The 18,028-nt window shown below is 38.0% G+C and overlaps 1 protein-coding gene across 8 annotated transcripts in view; it reads right to left on the bottom strand.

The window, feature by feature from the left end:
• The window catches only part of LOC110023194 (anaphase-promoting complex subunit 1), a 160,504-nt gene that overhangs the window by 49,466 nt on the left and 93,010 nt on the right, over nt 1–18,028 (bottom strand). For 7 of the 8 annotated variants that reach the window (XM_020722477.1, XM_020722480.1, XM_020722481.1 and 4 more), the window contains 5 exons: nt 5,197–5,289; nt 4,982–5,041; nt 4,067–4,165; nt 3,657–3,797; nt 819–899 (listed from right to left, as the gene is read on the bottom strand). In XM_020722477.1, coding sequence (XP_020578136.1) covers nt 819–899; nt 3,657–3,797; nt 4,067–4,165; nt 4,982–5,041; nt 5,197–5,289 — 474 coding nt within the window. The remainder of the gene's footprint in view (nt 1–818; nt 900–3,656; nt 3,798–4,066; nt 4,166–4,981; nt 5,042–5,196; nt 5,290–18,028) is intronic. The other variant, XM_020722483.1, reaches the window with a different exon arrangement.

Raw genomic sequence — 18,028 nt, 5'->3', positions numbered from 1 at the left:
TGGGTGATATTCTAACTAAATCATTTCCAAATTCTCAGCACTATTAAGTTTTTTTTTGCCATTTTACATAAAGAAATAAGCAGCATTAGTTAAACATAGACTTAATAATACTTGATTTTACATGTAGAACTATGGACTCGAGCAAACTGCAATTATAAAGCACCACCTTTTTATAAGGTTTTACCAAACAGAACAGCACAAACCTTCCCATCATGCTTTTCATAAACTTAGTCAGTAAAAATGGGGTGACAAACCAAATATTAGCCAAAATACACCTGACGAAATTTACAAACAGATGTAATCATCAATAGAAATAAATAATCTATATTTTTTATTGGTCACGTAACCATCACTTCAAAATCATTTTAACCCTACTAACACTATATTAGATTTGTCCCAGAAATTCAAAAAATATATATAAATATATTTATTATTTTGGTGTATGTTAGTTCACCTGAATGTTTCAAGCAAATGTTATGTTATTTCCACAACCTACTTCACCCGAAGCCTTACATTCTTTTGTTAAATAACTTGGCCCTTCTAATGTTACCACGTTGTATTCTGTGCCTAATCATATCATCTAAGAAATTCTTCTACAGATTCTCAAATATATAGTTCAATCACACTTTCCACGACATAGTCTTTCCATTTTAAATAATTTATATCAACTATAATTTAGTTAATCTATGTCCACAACACAGTCAATCTGAATTATTCAAGTGCTATGTACAAAAGGTAAAACTTACTAGTTGGTAATCTATCAGTGTTAGGCAGAACATGATTACAAAAAAAGGAAAAATTTTAAAGAGTACTTCTACCTTTGATATTGCAGGATCCATTGTTCCTCGAGAAGATGCTGAAAGGCCGAGCAATAGTGCACAAGTGGTAATATCATGCTCCTGTGACAATCATGTCTCAAAAATGAAAACATTTACAGTCACAATTGAATGGTGCAGTTAATCACTGCAAAAATGAGAGGATAACGAAATATCAAAGTAATAAAAGGAAATAAAAGAAGGATGATGGCAAGATACAATTTTGTGCGGGCATGAGTACACATAAAAAAGAGAAGATTGGCGCTATCACATTGATGGAGCATCATGGCTAAAGGGCCCATCAACAGGATGCTGAGATGTTCATCATTACCATTGTCATTTCTAACTCATGAATAATTTACTGGGCATTCCTCCAGAATCATAATTAAGTTTTCTTCCATTTTTCTTTTTTCATTTTCTGATCATATATATCAGTTAATTCTTTGAGTTGTTAATTTTTGTATTTGAATTAGTAGAATTAAAGCTCCTAAGGGCAAGTATGACAGGCTAATTAATATAAATGTTTGCTTAAGATTCATTTGGAACAATTATTATTGTTTGAATTTGAGTAACCGCATCTTAAATCTTTTGGAGAGATCATTTTTTACTTCTTACAAGTGCCGAAAATAGCATATGAAGCTCCAAAGGAGTGTTCTTTGCAAGGTACAACTGTATTCTAGGCAATTTATGAACAAGGTAAGCTGGAATAGTTGCTATCCATTCTAGAAAATCTGTAATAACCTGAGAAGATTTGATTCCCTCATTGTTTTGACAAGTCCAAGAGCTTCCAGCTGCTTTAGAAACTAATTTGAAAAACTTCTAGTTTCAAGTTTCAACCTACTTAATTCTTATCTACTGAAATTAAAGTTCTAGTGTTGTTTATGCTAATACTTTGAAACGTTAAATCAAAAGGAAGGCTTTCTGAGATTTTGAAGTGAGCGGGGGGCAAAAGGAAGGCTTCATTCATGTTTCTAACTGAGGAAGAAAGGGTACGGTTACCAGGAAGAGTGTGTGCTTCAAACAAGCGGGAGCAGGTAAGTTTTCTTGATAATTAATTTAATTTAATTAATATATCTTATTTCCTTTCCTTTTTTTATTTCTCTCCCTTTTTTTTTATTTTTACGGTCAACAACAAAATGCTTTCCAATGGAGGCAAAAGGGTTAAAGCAACAGCGACAATACTAGACACCACTTAAGAACTATTGAATATAATAATGTAATCTCAATATTGAATTTAAACCATGTCATGTTGTGTGGGTTTATAAGTCACTAACTCACAATGGTTAATAAACCAAAACAATTATCACGCTAAAACAAATTACAAGGCAGTCTATAACTCTCAATCTCCCCTCAACCTCCTCTCTCTCTCTCTCACTTTTCCATTCGATTTCGTACAGGTATTCATCCCCTTAACCTCCATCCCCCCTCTCATAATAAAGAATAGCAGCTAGCATCAGTTCAATGAACAGACACTAGCCGGCTTGAACTCTTTTTCTTTTTTTTCCATGGGCGTTACAATTCATGCCCCTTCTTTGCTCATAATTATTTTGGTCATTTATACTTTACACTGTAAGATTTCACCTATAGAATTTGTTTCTGACAAGCTAACACCTCTTCATAATTTTTAGCTTACTAGTTGTGCATCATCTAACGAATGAGTTACTAGGCTCATGCTTCATATATATAATTGAATGTTTTAAAGTAGGAATTATTTAATTAATTCTATAGTTTAGTTATATTCATATACTTTTCGGTTCATATTAGTATGTTTCAATGGATTTAAATACTTCGATGAACAGATGGGTGAATATAAATATCATTAAAATTATGTTTACACCGATGGGAACTATTTCTTAATTTTCAGCGCATTACGTAAGTTCCAGGTAGCGGGAGGAACATGACAAACAAACTTGATTGAGAATTTATTGATTAAAAGAAATTTGGCAAATTTTAAAATAAATATTCCACAACTTTTCAAAATTATATAATGGCCTTAAAAAAAATTCAACTTTAAAAATCAGAAATAAATTTATCCAAATTTTCAACTACTTATGCTGAGAAACTCTCAAAAAATAAAGCAAAAAATCATATCGAAAATGTCGAGATAATTACAAAAAAAAATATAAATTAGAGCCAAAGGTCTATAAACATATGAAACTTTCAGAATTTAAAATATATATATATAAATTATTTTTGCTATGAAATAATCCATGTAAATTAGGGAAAACAGGTCAACTTCATCAAAAAATAAAAAAAATAATCCATGGATATCCTATTTTAAGAGGCATCAATGCACCAAAATAGTCCAAAAAGATTTTAGAAGGAAAAAAGATAATTTCGTGGATAGCCTGCATGTTCCTGACTAAAACATAAAGCACTAATATCCATGTCATTGCATGAAAAACATATTAGTCCATTAACAAAATGTTTTGAGGCACTGAAGCATCCATGGATTTAAACAACATTAACAAAACATTATGGATAATATGAATGTCCAAAATTTGCTCACAAGCACCATTATCCGAACCAGTGTGTGCAACCGCATCAAAAATCGTGTTAATACATCCAAATTTTCTAGAGGCACCCAAATTCATGTCAAACATCCAATATGATCATATTACCTTCAAAGGTGGTAAAATTATATAATTGACCTCCCAAGTACCAATCCGCTTCAACTCAAATATGTGTAGTATCAAACCAATTAATTAATCAGGCATAACCAAATATCCTACTAACTAAAAAAATTTCTATTTCCCAGCCACACATTCACTAAATGCATAAAAAAATAGAAGTTTGCGAGCGAGCACATCCAGAAAATTTAATAGAAATAAAGAGGCATACCTGTGCAAGATAGCGATAGACATCACTAATCATGAGAACCCGCAAATGCTCATGCAAACCTAAAGCTAGAAGTAATCCAGCATGAGAGAAGTTTGGTTCCTGAGGCTTGTTGTATAGAATCCATGTTCTGGACATTTTCCCCTGTAGAAAATCATAAAAACCTTATCGATAATGAATGTTTCGAGACTAGAAGAAAATTATATTTACAACATGGATGAACGCATTCATTAAACTTCACTAATGAATAAAATCTTGCATATAAATGCAGCATGGATGGCTGCAACCGCATGTAACAATAAAACAAGAAAGAATGGGAAAGCAAAACACCAATAAAAATTTCAGAAAAGTCTAAAGCTATGATAAAAATTGTAATAATATCAAGGATAAAATTAAAAATATGATAAAAGAACCTGAAAGGGTGCTAGCTTCAGTCCTGCAGCAACCCCATTGTGAAACTCTGGCCAAGACTTGAGTTCCGAAATGCTCCTTAAATTTGGGTCCAGATTAACCTGATAGGTACAAAAAAATGAAACAAAAAAAAAATGCTAAAAAAGAATGAAGAAGGCTGAATATAATCAAGAGATTATAGCATTCCTTAAGGAAGAAATCAGTTCTTCTAGACAAGCCAGAAGTTAGCGTATCATACAGCCATCAGTTCTCCAGCAGCATAATATGAGACAATGCATGAAACAATAACACCCTAAGTTGTCCATAAGAGTTTGTTAATTCTTTCTTTATTCAATGGAATTGATAAAAACAAAAGTAATGGAAGAAAAACCATAGAATATGTTTAACCATCAAATTAAAAATATTAACAGAAAACAAATGATATACACACAAAAAATTGGAAATTACTCTCTGGAAGTGTGGATTTCAAATTTTTAGAGTGCTGGAATCAAAGAAAAGTAGAGCATAACACTGCAACATGAACCCAGTAAGACCGGCAAAATAGGAATTCAACATGCCCTCAATTGCTAAGGACTTTTTTGGGATCAATTTTAATTTTGTTTTTAAAAGCATGTTTTTCCACTGTGTTTTTACATGTTTTTTATTTTTATTTCTAAAATCAAATAAACATATTTTTAAAACACTCGAAACTTTTCATTGTTTTGAATATTTGTAAAAACAATCACACTTCAATCAAATAGCGAATTAGGTTTTGTTTCAAATCAAAATTTAAATAAAACAAAATAAAAATAAAAATTAGAAAAAAAGTGATCCCAAATGACCCCCAAGCTAATAATACAAAAAACAATGATAAATAAATGATAAGGTACCAAAAACATAATGTTTGAAGAAGTTTATAGATTTGAAAAAACACTCACAGTTGCATTTTGTTGAGAAGGTAATCGACCCGCCAATATGAGCTTTGGAACAAAGAGTGCCTAGGTAAAATAAATAATCCAACGTAAACTTTTATTTCTCACCAAAGATAAAATAGAAATAATGGATGAAATGAACAGTAGTACAAAAAGAAATTGAAGCCATGGAATAGTTCAATAAAACCTCAAAGAAAGAACTAAAATGGGAGCTTCCAAACCTCAGTCAAAAGAGTGTAAGTAGTGGCCAAAGTAAATGCCCCGCGGCCAAATGGTAGAGCAGTCGTTCTTTGTGCAAGATTCCATAGTTGATGCTGCATGAAATAAAGAACAACAAAATGAGTTACAACTCGAAAGTCAAAGTTCTATGTGTTAAAGTGATCCCTGACTCTTTGTGGAATGCTATATTGATCCAAAGCCTATAAAAGAGTCAATTAAGCTCCAAAACCATATTAATATGGCGTAAAATAATCCCAGTAAAATGACCTCATATAAATAATCAAGGAATCATTTTGATTATATATATATATATATATATATATTTGCGATCGAGCGGCGATTCGGAGATGCTGACGGCATGGATTCCCTCTCGACGGTCGCACTCTGGTGAGATCTTTCCTTTTCGTTTGGTTTTGGCTTCTCCTCCGTTCTCGTCTTCTTTTCTTGCCTCTTCGCTCTCTCGTCGGATATGGTGAAGACGTATGCAGGCGTCACTGCGGGGGTTTCCTCCTCCAGCACTCCGCAGTTTGTGTTTCCCTCTTCTTTTCATGAATCACTTGTTCTTAGCGGGGAATACAATTTTATCAAGTCTCAGGGAAGAAAGGGGGGGTGGGGGGAAGTGTGAGCTTTTTCTCTCTGACTCTGAGAACTCCTTTCTTGTCTTTGTCTGTCGTTTCCATCTTGTACGTAAGTTCCTATATCGTGGGGTTGGAAGATCGGTGCTCTTGATAACAGGCATATGCTGATCCAACTCTCTAATGAGGATGACTATGCTAAACTATTTGCAAGCAGAACTGTTCATTTTCGTGAAGTTTGGATGAAAGTCTTCAAATGGACAATTGAGTTTGATCCTAGGATTGAGCTACCTATTATTCATGTCTGGCTTCGCCTTCTGGGCTTAAAGGTGCATCTGTTCAATCATAAAATTTTGTTTTCTATTGCTGCTATGTATGGTAAGCCGTTGATGCTTGATGCCCCTACCTTCAATTTAACAAGACCTTCAATGACTAGAATTTTAATAGAACGAGATGTTACCTTACCTCCTCCGGAAGATGTTTGGATTGGATCTAATCATACGGGATATTGGCAACTGGTGTTTCATGAGAAACATCCTCACTACTGCTTGCACTGCAGTATGTGTAGCCATGATTTGGCACACTGTTTCACTTGCACCCTGAATTGCGAAAATCCACTTCCCGTCGTGTGGCCTCTCTTGAGCAGAAATCTGCTCTTCGAACTCCTCATTTTGAACCAGTTACTCAGTCTGCAGAAGTACCTTGCGTGGGCCCTGTTGATCAATTACTCCCTGTTTGGAGGCAACCAGTGCTGCTCATTCTGGTGAAGTAGCACGCGTGGGCTCTGTACCCACGGAGAGAGTTGAAGGAATTGCGGATCTCATTGCCACACAAGAACCGGAAATTGTGGCTCAGATCCCTAGTGCTTTAGCCGAACAATTTGAGGTTCAGAATCCCCCACAAGCAAATAATCAACAAACTACTCCATCGGTTACTCCCCCACCGTCGGACCCATCTGCTATGGCTACCATGGCTTTAGAATCTGAATGGACAATTCAAAATATAGCAGGAGAAGAAGTAGAAGGAATTCAGAACTCCCAATTATGACACAGGCAAACAATATTGATGTCACATACCATTCGGAGGGTGAGCACTTGCATTGCATCTTCCCCCTACCCTAGGTTTGCGAGGAGGGGGTGTCATAGGCCAAAATGTTTAACATTCTGGTATGGAACATTAGAGGAGTGGCGTACCCCCACTTATTTAATCTTTTAAAACATTTATGTAGGGTCCATAAGCCAGACATTTTTGTTCTTTTGGAACCGTTTGTAACGATTCATAAAGAGAATATCATTAAGAAATTCAAGGGTTACATGCATTATAGTAATATGAACAATTAAATTTGGCTCTTTTAACAAAAAGATATCACTTTAACATTATTGAAGATAATGTGCAATATGTTCTTACTCATTATCAGTTGGAGAATTTTTTTGGTTGGGCTACTTTCATTTATGTCAGCTCTCTTTTAAGGGACAAACTTCTCCTTTGGCAATAACTTACTCATATGGGTGCTACTATTTCTGATAATTGGTTCGTTGGAGGGGATCTAAATATGATTTTGTCACCGTCATATCGTCGTTGGAGAGAAGGGGTGTGCTAAAGTTGATACAAGTCTTATCAACCGTTTTTGTGAGCATATTGCGAGATATTGAGGATGCTGGCCTTTATAATTTAGGCTTTTCGGGTCCTTTCACTTGGCGGCGGGGTTTTCTTATGCAAAGATTGGACAGATTTTTGGGATATTCAGCTTTTATGAGTTACTATAACATTATACATGTCAAACATCTTAATCATGTTGCATCGAACCATAATCCTATTTTGCTTAGCTTGACTTTTCACTCCAAACATGCTCGTTATCAGTTTAAAACTTCTCATCCTACTTTTATTGATTTTACTTTTATTGATTTGATTAAGCAGGCTTGGGTCTCGCGGTGAAGTGGTAACCCTTGGTTCATTTTGTAGCAATTACATAAGAACGATGCTTCTTACTTAAAAAGGTGGAACATGGATACTTTTGGCAATGTTCATTCGAGGGTTTCGAAAACCCAACAAGAGGTCGATGCTTTAGAGGCACAGGTGATAGACACTCCTTATCTTGTTGCCATGTTAGCTAATGCTCATCACACTCTCTTGAAGGAAATCACTATTGAGGAGGATTTCCTTAGACAGAAAGCTTGTGACACTCATTTCAAAAACGGAGACAGAAACACTAAATATTTTCATGCTACTATCAAGCATCGTCGTAATATAAATGTCATTATTAAAATTGTTACTGATGAGGGTAATGTACTCATTGATGTCGATCAAATTGGTTCTAATGCAGCTGATTATTTTTCTTCTCTTTATGCTGAGGCTCTCCCGGTCACTGATATTCTATCGGAATTGTTTGAGGATCAGAGGGACATTGTTTCCTCCCTCTCTTTGTCCAACCACCCCAATGAGTTAGAAATTTTCACTACCCTTAAAGATATTAGTTCTTATAAGGCTCCTAGCCCCGATGGTTTCACTTCTGCTCTTTATATTTCCTGTTGGGACATCATAAAGAAAGAGGTGGTTCTCGTGATTCAAAGTTTCTTTCAGGGTGAATACCCTGGAAAGTATTTTTCTGTCGCTTTAATTGTTCTTATCCCTAAAACTAATGATAAAACTCATTGGAAGGATTTTAGGCCCATCTCGCTCACTTCAGTGATTTCTAAAACTAAAATCATCTGTAAACTGATTTTCAACCCCATCTTCCTTCTCTCATCTCCCCCCACCAGTCGACCTTCATTAAAGGACATGATATTTCTAACAATATACTCTTAAACCAAAAAATTTTGCAGGATCTTGATAAAAAATGCAGGGGTGACAATCTTGTTATCAAATTAGATATCAAGAAAGCCTTTGATACCATTAATTGGGATTTCATTATCAACGTTTTGAAGTCTAAAGGTTTCAATCCCAGTTTTTGCACCCTGATTAAAAGATGGTTCACAAACAACTATTATTTTGTGTTGGTTAACGGTAATTCTTATGGCATTTTCACTGTTTGTCGGGGCATTAAACAGGGGGACCCCCTTTCCTCTATTATTTTCATTCTAGATTTCGATTATTTATCTAGGATGCTCAATCATTTTTACGTCAGGGTAAAAATTTCTGATTCAGAGAAAAAGATTGTTTTTTTTCCTCCTTTCCTACTTCTCTTCTTAATAAAAGGACAATCATCTGTACCCTCACGACATTCCTTATAACTTGAGGGGAATACCACTGCTGACTCCTCCTGAGGGTTACCCACCACGCGAGCAAAGGAGACTTTGTCAGGCTCAACCAAAGAAGAAGAAAACGCCATCAGAGGCTGTCGGAGTTAAATTGCTGCGAGGTTGCTGAAAGGCAGAGGAGCTGTTGGGCGCATACGATAGCTGCGAGCAATAGAGGCGTGGAAGATGACGACGTCGAGCAGAGCAGGTGCGAACGTCGATGTCGAGCAGAGGAACGATCGCGACAAAAAAAGATGACGACGCGAGCAGTGGAAATATCGCGACGCGAGCCACGACAAGGTGTGCGAACGTCGAAGTCGACGTAGTTGCAGACGTTGGAGCGAGTGTCAACGATACGAGATCTTCTCCAGCGGTAGAATCAACTATGACCGAAATCACCATTAGAAGTCTTATGGCTTATTTTATTGAAATAGAAAAGATACATAATGGTTGTATGGGAGGGCCCAATAAAGACGCCCTACCCATACGATACCAAGTACAGTACTACCCCAACAAAAGGTTATAGATAAACTAAAAAAATTTAAAACATCAACCTCTAGCTTTAGGACGGAGCCAGATATTAAATTCTGAAGTGTCGTGTCAGTGTCAGGAGTAACCAAAGTATCATCCATTAAGTTTCCAAGTTGGAGTGTGCCCCCAGCCTTCTTCTGCCGAGAAGTGTAAATTTATCATTCTTCATCTGAAGACTGGCTCATGTGATCATCGGTCTGATTAGATATTAAAACCATAGTAGAAGGAAAGTCAGTCGTTGCCACAGTGATAGGTTTCAGTGTATGTGCAGTATGAATTGTCACATTTGCACCTGATGCTTCCTAAATAGAAAACGCGGGGCTATTCTGATTTTCGGTCTAAACCTCTGCACCTGATGCTTTCTGAATAGGAGCTGCGAGGTCATCTTGACTTTCGATCTGAACTTTATCCCTTATAGTATGGTCCGGAGAAGGGTTCTCAGGGGTTGTGATTCCCTCCTAGTGTTGGCCGTCATAGGGTTTGCCGAAAACAGTATGTTCTTGCTTTTGACTATTGGTTCTCAACTGTAGGTGCAATCTGAAACATTTCTCTTGCAGGTGTATGAACAACTTTTAGTACTTACAGTTGTGAAGTTTTTGTTCCATAACAATTTTCTGTCAATAACCATTGTAAGCAGAACCAAGCCAGACTTTTTTTTACATCGGGTAGTGTATTATCTCTTTCAATCAAAATATTTGCAATAAAAGGTCTTAAGAAATGAATTGTGTATGTGTCTACCTGCAAAGGTTTTCCAAGAATAGTCTCAATTGCATATAAGATAGGTAGGTCAAAGAATTGCTTGAGTTCAGGTAATGAGAACCAGATAGATGCAATTGGGGGTTCTTGGTTGGGATCAAAATCAGGGGTTCATTTGAACATTTTCATATGATTCTCATCGACTGTAATGAATTTCTTTGAGAAAATTATTGTGTTATCTTCTTCGATGCTCGCTTGTATCATAATATGTCTTCCGTCGAAAAGACCCACCTGTCAAGCCTCAACTAGTTTGAAATCTTTAAAAACCTTCCGGATAACGGATAATTTCGGATAATTTTCATCTTAGGGCGACCTAATTGGAACTTTCCAACTAGCAAAAATTTGTATTTTCCTGCACACGTTGAAATTTCAGCGTCAGAGAAAAATACAGAAGGTTTGCCCGCTTTTTTCTCTACTTTTTTATGAGGATTGCAATCTCTATGTCCTGCAACAGAATCATGATACATCTGCGGGAACATCAGACTATCTACAAGGTGAAAAGGGGAGTTGCGATTGTGAAACACTATAGCATCAGTGGGTTTGGCGGGATTATCACCTGCGAGGGCGGCGGCATAGAGAAACCCTGAAGCCATTATCCTGTTTCAGACAAGCACTTTCGACGGGTTTGGCGGGATTATCACCTGCGAGGGCGGCGGCGTAGGAAAGCCCTGAGGCCATTATCCTGTTTCAGACAAGCACTGCAGAGCACCTGGCGTGTGAAGGAAAAAGAGCCTAAGGAGGATTAGCGCTGCAGAGCACCTGGCGCGTGAAGGAAGGAGGAAACGCCGAGCAGAGGACTGCCAAAATGACACATGAAGAAGACGCAAATCGCACGCGAGCCCTTTTCCTACAAGCACGAGATGCCACAAAGGCCGAGCCCGACGACCTTTCAACCTCGAGACGATAAATCGTGAGCAGTCGCTTCAGGATGAAGACGAAGACAAAAGCGACGAGAAGAACGAGTGTGACGAAGTGAAATGCAGTGAAGTGGAAACCAAGGTTCGCCATTGAAGTGAAACCCTAGCAGAGCATGCGCGACGACGACGACCCCACCATTATATTATATTATATTATATTATATATATATATATGGCGTCGGCAGCGCCATCGTTATTTGCTAGGGTTTTGCTCCCACATGGCAATTCCCGATAGTGATTCTTTGATTTCTCATTTCTCTCTGTCGTCTCCCGCGAGTCGAAGTTTCACGCTCTCGCAGACATCATCCAGTCAACGAGTCCACGACGCGCTTCGACGACGCACTTCCCTCCAGTTGACGACTCGCGTTCAACCGCAGTGGAAGGGTAAAAAAGTCTTCATGGCTCGTATCGTCTCTCTTTCTCTGTCGCTCTGCCTGACAGACATTTCCTACTCGGCTCGCGTCTCTCACCCGCAGTCGACGGCTTGCAGCTCTACTACTTCCGAAGTTTGCTCGCCTATTTCCAGTGGCTCGCCTAGCTGCTTTGGAGATGGCATCCACGATCCGTTCTTATGTCACTGCACTTGCCGACGACATTCCTTTTCCTACTCGTGTTCCTCCTTCAGGTTCAGAGTCTGGTTTTCATATTGGCAAGTCCTGCAATGTTCTGCAATCTTTTCAAGACACTCTTGAAGGTGGTGGCGATCACACCTTCATAAAAAAATTAGGAAAAAAAATAGAAAGTCTGCTCTTATTCTCACAGAGTTCGAAGCTAGTACTCTCGCGTCCTCTTGACGTTTTGCTCCAGTAGGGAAATTTCTTTATGGACACCCAAAATTGGAAAACATTCGGAAAGAGTTTGAGGCTATGAAGCTATTTGGAAATTAGAATAATGGTTTAATTGACGGTAGGCACATACTGATTCAGTTGTCTAATGATGTTGATTACACTCGCATCTTTTCTCGAAAAGTTATCAAAATCGACAACCATTATATGAAAATTCTGAAGTGAACTATTGGTTTCGACCCAAAACAGAGTCCCCTATCATTCCAGTTTGGACAAATTTTCTGAGGATAAATTACATCTGTTCAACTTGGAAATTCTCTACTCCTTAGCAATTATTTACGGTAAATCTCTCAGGGTTGATAGTCCTATGCATGCTGTCATCAGACCCTCTGTGGTTTGTGTGTTAATTGAGAGAGATATCACTCAACCAGCTCTGGACCAAATATGAATTGGAATCACTCACAACAGGTATTGACAAATGGTTGAAATCAAACCACACCCCTCTTATTGCTCTCATTGTAGTATGTTTGACCACAGCTCTATTATTTGATATCGTTTACATCCTCATCTAAGGCCGAATATCGCCAAAGAACAGTCACCTATTATCCCTATTGAGAAGATGCAACCTGATCCTCTTCCCAACACCTCCTCTTCCCAACCTTCCCAACACCGCAAATGCTGAAGAAGAACAACATACTACAGCTGCAGATCCAGTTGTGCTTATACCACCCACTGTTATTGAAGACGACTCATTTACATGCAAGACACAGGAAAGTGCTCTTTTGATCAAATAACAGATCAGTCGGTACAACATGTAGTTGCCTCTAATGTTCAACAACATACACATCTCCAGTACACTTTAGACCAAGATCAGGCGAGTCAATCTTCGGAAGAGGAATGACAGGCGTATTCCAGGAGGAAGAAGAATGGAGGCCGACTCCATCTCGGGAACATATTGGATGATACATTGGTTACTATTGGCAATGACAATCATCTTACCAATCTATTAGTTTGCTCCTCCCCTAGAACCAGAGGCAGAGGCAGAGGCAAAACCAAATTGGGTTGCTTTCTAGCCACCTGATAATATGTATTTCAGCATTTTTAGGTTATTTCTTTATGTCTCCACTGTACTTTTCTGTATTTCCTAGTTTTGGAACCACTTGTAATTATGGTGTGTGAAGGATGTCATGTTTGGGCCCTCCAACACATTGTATCGGTATCTTTAATTCTAGTTAATATATTAGCCTTTTTGGGCTTTCATATATATATATATATATACACACCCTAATTAAACAGCAGGGTGAGCCCATCAATTAAAGACCTATGAAAAAGATTATCTAACAAAAGGAATGGGTAAAAGATCCCCTTCCATGAGTAACTTCAATGGAGGGGGAGCAGATTTACTGATAAGGGTATGATCAGTGTGAAGCCCCACTCTAGCTAACCAATTAGCAGGCCTGTTACCTTTCCCTGTGGATGTGGGAATAACTGATTTGTAGGCCCTGCCCCATTTGCTGAATTTCATTAAACAAGTATACCAGATGTCAAGGGTTGTCTCTTGAACCATTCACAATGCTAATAAAAGTGCTTGAGTTTGATTCCACCCAAAGTTGATACATACCAAATCTTTTGGCTAGAAGAATGGCCCAATAGATTGCCAGGGTTTCAGCTTCCAGAAGGTCACTAGCAAAGGCAGGAGACTGAAAATATAACAAATAAACACCTCCACAATCCCTAAAAACACCCCCCATGCCAGCATGGGGATATAAGCTGCCGCAATATTAACTTTGACCCAACCCTTTTGGGGAGGATGCCACCCCACCAGAATGGGCTTAACAGGAATGGAAGTACCCAGATCACCATGAGATAGTAACTCTGGAAAGTTCTTATGTTTACAAAGTTTCTTTACATATGCAATGCAATACAATTATGAGCCACTTTCTTCACCCCTAAAGTGGCTTCCTCAAATTTCATCTTATTCATTGCCATCCACACAAACCAAGCCACTATGCAAGGCACCACAAAGATCTTGCCAATCAGCCAATCTTGCCAGCACTGAAAGAAATCTCCCCAGAACAGATTCTGCATAGGAAGATTAACCTGATTCAAAATAACCTCCCAAATCTGCTGCACTATGGAAAGCTTAAAGAGCAAGTGGTTCACAGATTTCTCCTACATCTTGCAAAAAACACACCAAGAGGGGCCACTTAATCCTTTCAATTTCAAAATGTCATCAGTGGGAAGGAATTTATGAGAAAGTGTCCAGCAAAAAAATGACATAGATGGTGAGAGAAATTTACTCCACACCATAGAACCCCATTCCACAACCTGATGAGGGAAGCAAAATTCCCTAAGGAATGCAGTCACGGATTGTGAATGACCCTTTTTTACCACTAATCTACCCTTTTTAGATGGATCTATGGATATTTCTGAATACTAGCAATCTGAGAAGATTCACATACATATTGAAGAGCTTCAAGATTCCAGCCCCCATTCACCCAAAGACCAGCCACTTGAATAGAATCATCTAAAGCATTTGAGGTACCATGGTCTAAACTCCCATCTAGGGTCCAGTTGTCCAACCAGAAGCTAATTTTACCTTCCCCCACTTCCCAAATAAATAAACTTTCAGCCTCAATCCTTACCTTCAACATCTTGGTCCACATAGTAGAATCTCCCAATTTCCTTTGAACCTGAGTTGCATGGCTGTATTTACAATACTTGCCCATCATAAAGACAGCCCAGAGAGAAGATTGAGCTCTGAATTTTATCCAATGTTTACATAAATTAATATGTATAAGATGAGAGAAACTTTTGAAGCCTAGGCCACCAGCCTTTGTGGCCTTACAAACCTTATTCCAACTGGTCTAATGCATTTGTTTCCTTTGTCCAGACCACAAGAAACGGTTAAAGATCCTATCCAAGATCTTTTGTATAGACTTCTTCATAACTGCCATCTGTGACAAATAAGCAGAAAGAGTGGAAAGAACACTTTTCAGTAATGTTACTCTACCCCCATTAGACAGATAAGAATTCACCCAGCATTGTAGTTTATCCTGGATTTTCTCCACAATATGATCAAACTGTATTTGTTTAGTTCTGCCCTTAATTAGGAATGCACCCAGGTATTTTAGAGGAAGTTTGCTGACACTAAAACCAGTAGTTTCAGGAAACCAATGTTTGATAGCAGGTTTAGTTTTGTGACTGAACACAACCACACATTTCTGGGTATTCAAGATCATAACAGAGCTCCTTTGAAACTGATCTAAACATTTGAGAATAGATCTTATAGCAGGCTTAGTTGCTTTAGAGAAAACAATAATATCATCAGCAAAGGCAAAGTGATTAATAATCAAATTGGACCTGTGGCTATATAGAGAGCGTGGAGCCTTAACAGCTACCTCATTTAGCATTCTAGACAAGTAATCAAAAGCTAGAATAAAAATTGATGGAGACAGTGGGTCACCCTGCTTGATACCTCTGGAAGAACTGAAGAAACCATGGGAGCAACCATTGATAAAAACAGATTGATAATTATTTGATAGCCATCTACCAATAAGAGAATTGAAAGAAGGAGAGAATCCTCTAGCAGTGCAGTGAGAACATCCTCAATAAAACCTCAATAAAACCCCAGCTAATAGTATCATAGGCCTTCTTAATGTCCAATTTGAAGATAGCATTTCCCCCCTCTGCACTGTCTATCCAGGTCCAAAACCAGCTCTTGAGCTAATAAGACATTATCCACTATACTTCTCCCTTGAACAAATGTAGTTTGATTCACACTGCTAAGCTGATTAAGATGGGGTTGTAATCTATTTGCAATAATCTTACTAATGACTTTGGAAAGTACAGAAGTCAAGCTGATAGGTTTGAAATGTTCCCATTTAAACTTAGCTTTATCCTTTGGAATCAAAGTTATAGTTGAAGAAGTAAAATATGCAGAAAGATCAATTCCCCAAAAGAAGCTTTGTACAGCCACAGTGACATCTTTCTTAACAATATGTCAAGCTTTCTTATAGAAATCAGTTGTAAATCCATCAGGACCAGCCACTTTAGAATTATCAATTGAAGATAAAGCCTGCCAAATCTCCTTCTCATCAGGAACAGCAGTAAGATCCAAATTATTAGTGTATACCACTTCCTTCCCTACCCATCTGAGGCTGATTAAAAAGCTCCATAAAATAGTTACAGCATTAGAAGCAATCCCATCAGCACTATCAATCCAAATACCAGTATGATCAACAATCTTATGAATAGTATTACACCTTATCCTGTAATTAATATAAGCAGGAAAATATTGGAGTTTTTATCCCCCTCACAGAATTTAACCTTAGCTTCTTTCTGAGCATAGAATTCCTCCTGCATTGAGATGGCCTCCATTAAATCATCATTAGCTCTAAACAGTTCAGCACTAGCCTCCTGATTCAATTCAAGTAATTGCTCCCACTTAATCACAGAATCTTAAGCTTCCTTGACCCTGGCATTAACATCCCCAAAAACACTCCAATTCCATTGTGACAGTTGTTTACCCATCTTCTTATGTAACATCCAGAGCTTGATCCAAGGATTCTGATGGTTACAGTCCTTTCAAGCAAGTGAAACTTGGTTGAGAAAATCACTGTGTAGAGACCACATATTCAAATACCTGAAACAAGACCTGCTATTAGTAGGGGAGGCAGCAATTGTAATCAAGAGAGGTCTATGATCTGAACCACTCATTGTCAGATGTTGCATAGAAGTGTGAAGGAACTCTTTCAGCCAAGCATCATTGACTAGAACTCTATCTAGTCTTTCCCATACATTTCCTCTTCTCCAAGTATATTTGGGTCCAAGAAACCCCAAGTCAAACAAACCAGCCCTCTGAATATTTTCATTGAAATAGCTGATTAGATTCAAAATCAGGCAATCTACCCCCTTTCTTTTCATTAGGAGATGCCACACAGTTAAAATCTCCCCCCACTAGCCAAAAAGAGCTTTGATTACTGTTGATATCCAGCAACTGACTCCACAAATCTTGTCTAACCACAACTGAGCATCCTGCATAAATAAAAGTCGCCAGGCCACTAAACTCCCCCAAAGAAAATCTCAAATGAAAAAACTGCTCATTGTCCCTAATGACAGAACAATTAATTTCATTTCTACAGAACAACCAGAACTCATATTAGTGCAAAACTGAAAACCACAAAATTTTTTGGTAATTCTCTGAAGATGTTTAGAAACCAAGGGTTCCATAATAGCAATAATCCAAAATTTGTGCATCCTATTAAGGGCAAGAATTCTATTAAGGGATCTAGGATGAGCCAATCCCCTCACATTCCAACAAAGAAATTTCATCATCCAAAGGAAGTTGATTTCCCCCTCCTAGTTCTGACCCCAATAGGAGCTTGTTGAGAAGTGCCCTCCCCCACTGTGGGAGGATTGAAGACCAAATTCTTTAACTCCTGCACAGTCTTCTTTTTCTTTCTAGATTTCTGGATTTCCCAATCCTCTTCTAAAGCTACATTCATCTGTTTTATTAAGTTATCATCCAGAGAACCTCTCCATTGAGCTTCTCCATCATTTTCCTGAGACACCTCCAAAACAGGTTGAGTAACCACCTCCTGATTAGTAATAACCACCTCACTGAGCACAGTCTCAGCATTAGGCTGAGCCCTATCCATAGAGATTTCATTAGTTCTAACAGTTCCCCCAACATTAGAATGAGTGTGTTGAGCAGCCAGACCCTGAGCACCAAACACAGGAGCTCAAATAGTGGTTTCCAACCCCTCCCTCACATCCTATGAGGTGGAATCTGAAACCACAGCCTCAGCACCTCTAGATGGTTCAATATCTTGTCGGCACTAAAAGAAAGTTAAAAGAAAGTTTGGGGGGTCGCCCGTAAGAAGTTGTCGGCAGCCGGAATTGAAATCTCATCGCCCGCTTCGGAATGACGTTTTAATTTACGTATATATATGTATATAATTTTAGAAAAATATGAAATCAAACTGACCTCATATTTTTCATAGTTTAAATGAAAGAGCACTCTACCTCAAAT

Source organism: Phalaenopsis equestris, unplaced genomic scaffold (genome assembly GCF_001263595.1).
Source record: "Phalaenopsis equestris unplaced genomic scaffold, ASM126359v1 Scaffold000223, whole genome shotgun sequence".
Taxonomy (NCBI): Eukaryota; Viridiplantae; Streptophyta; class Magnoliopsida; order Asparagales; family Orchidaceae; genus Phalaenopsis; species Phalaenopsis equestris.
The sequence above is the reverse complement of the archived record's forward strand: the minus strand, read 5'-3'. Positions and strand labels throughout refer to the sequence as shown.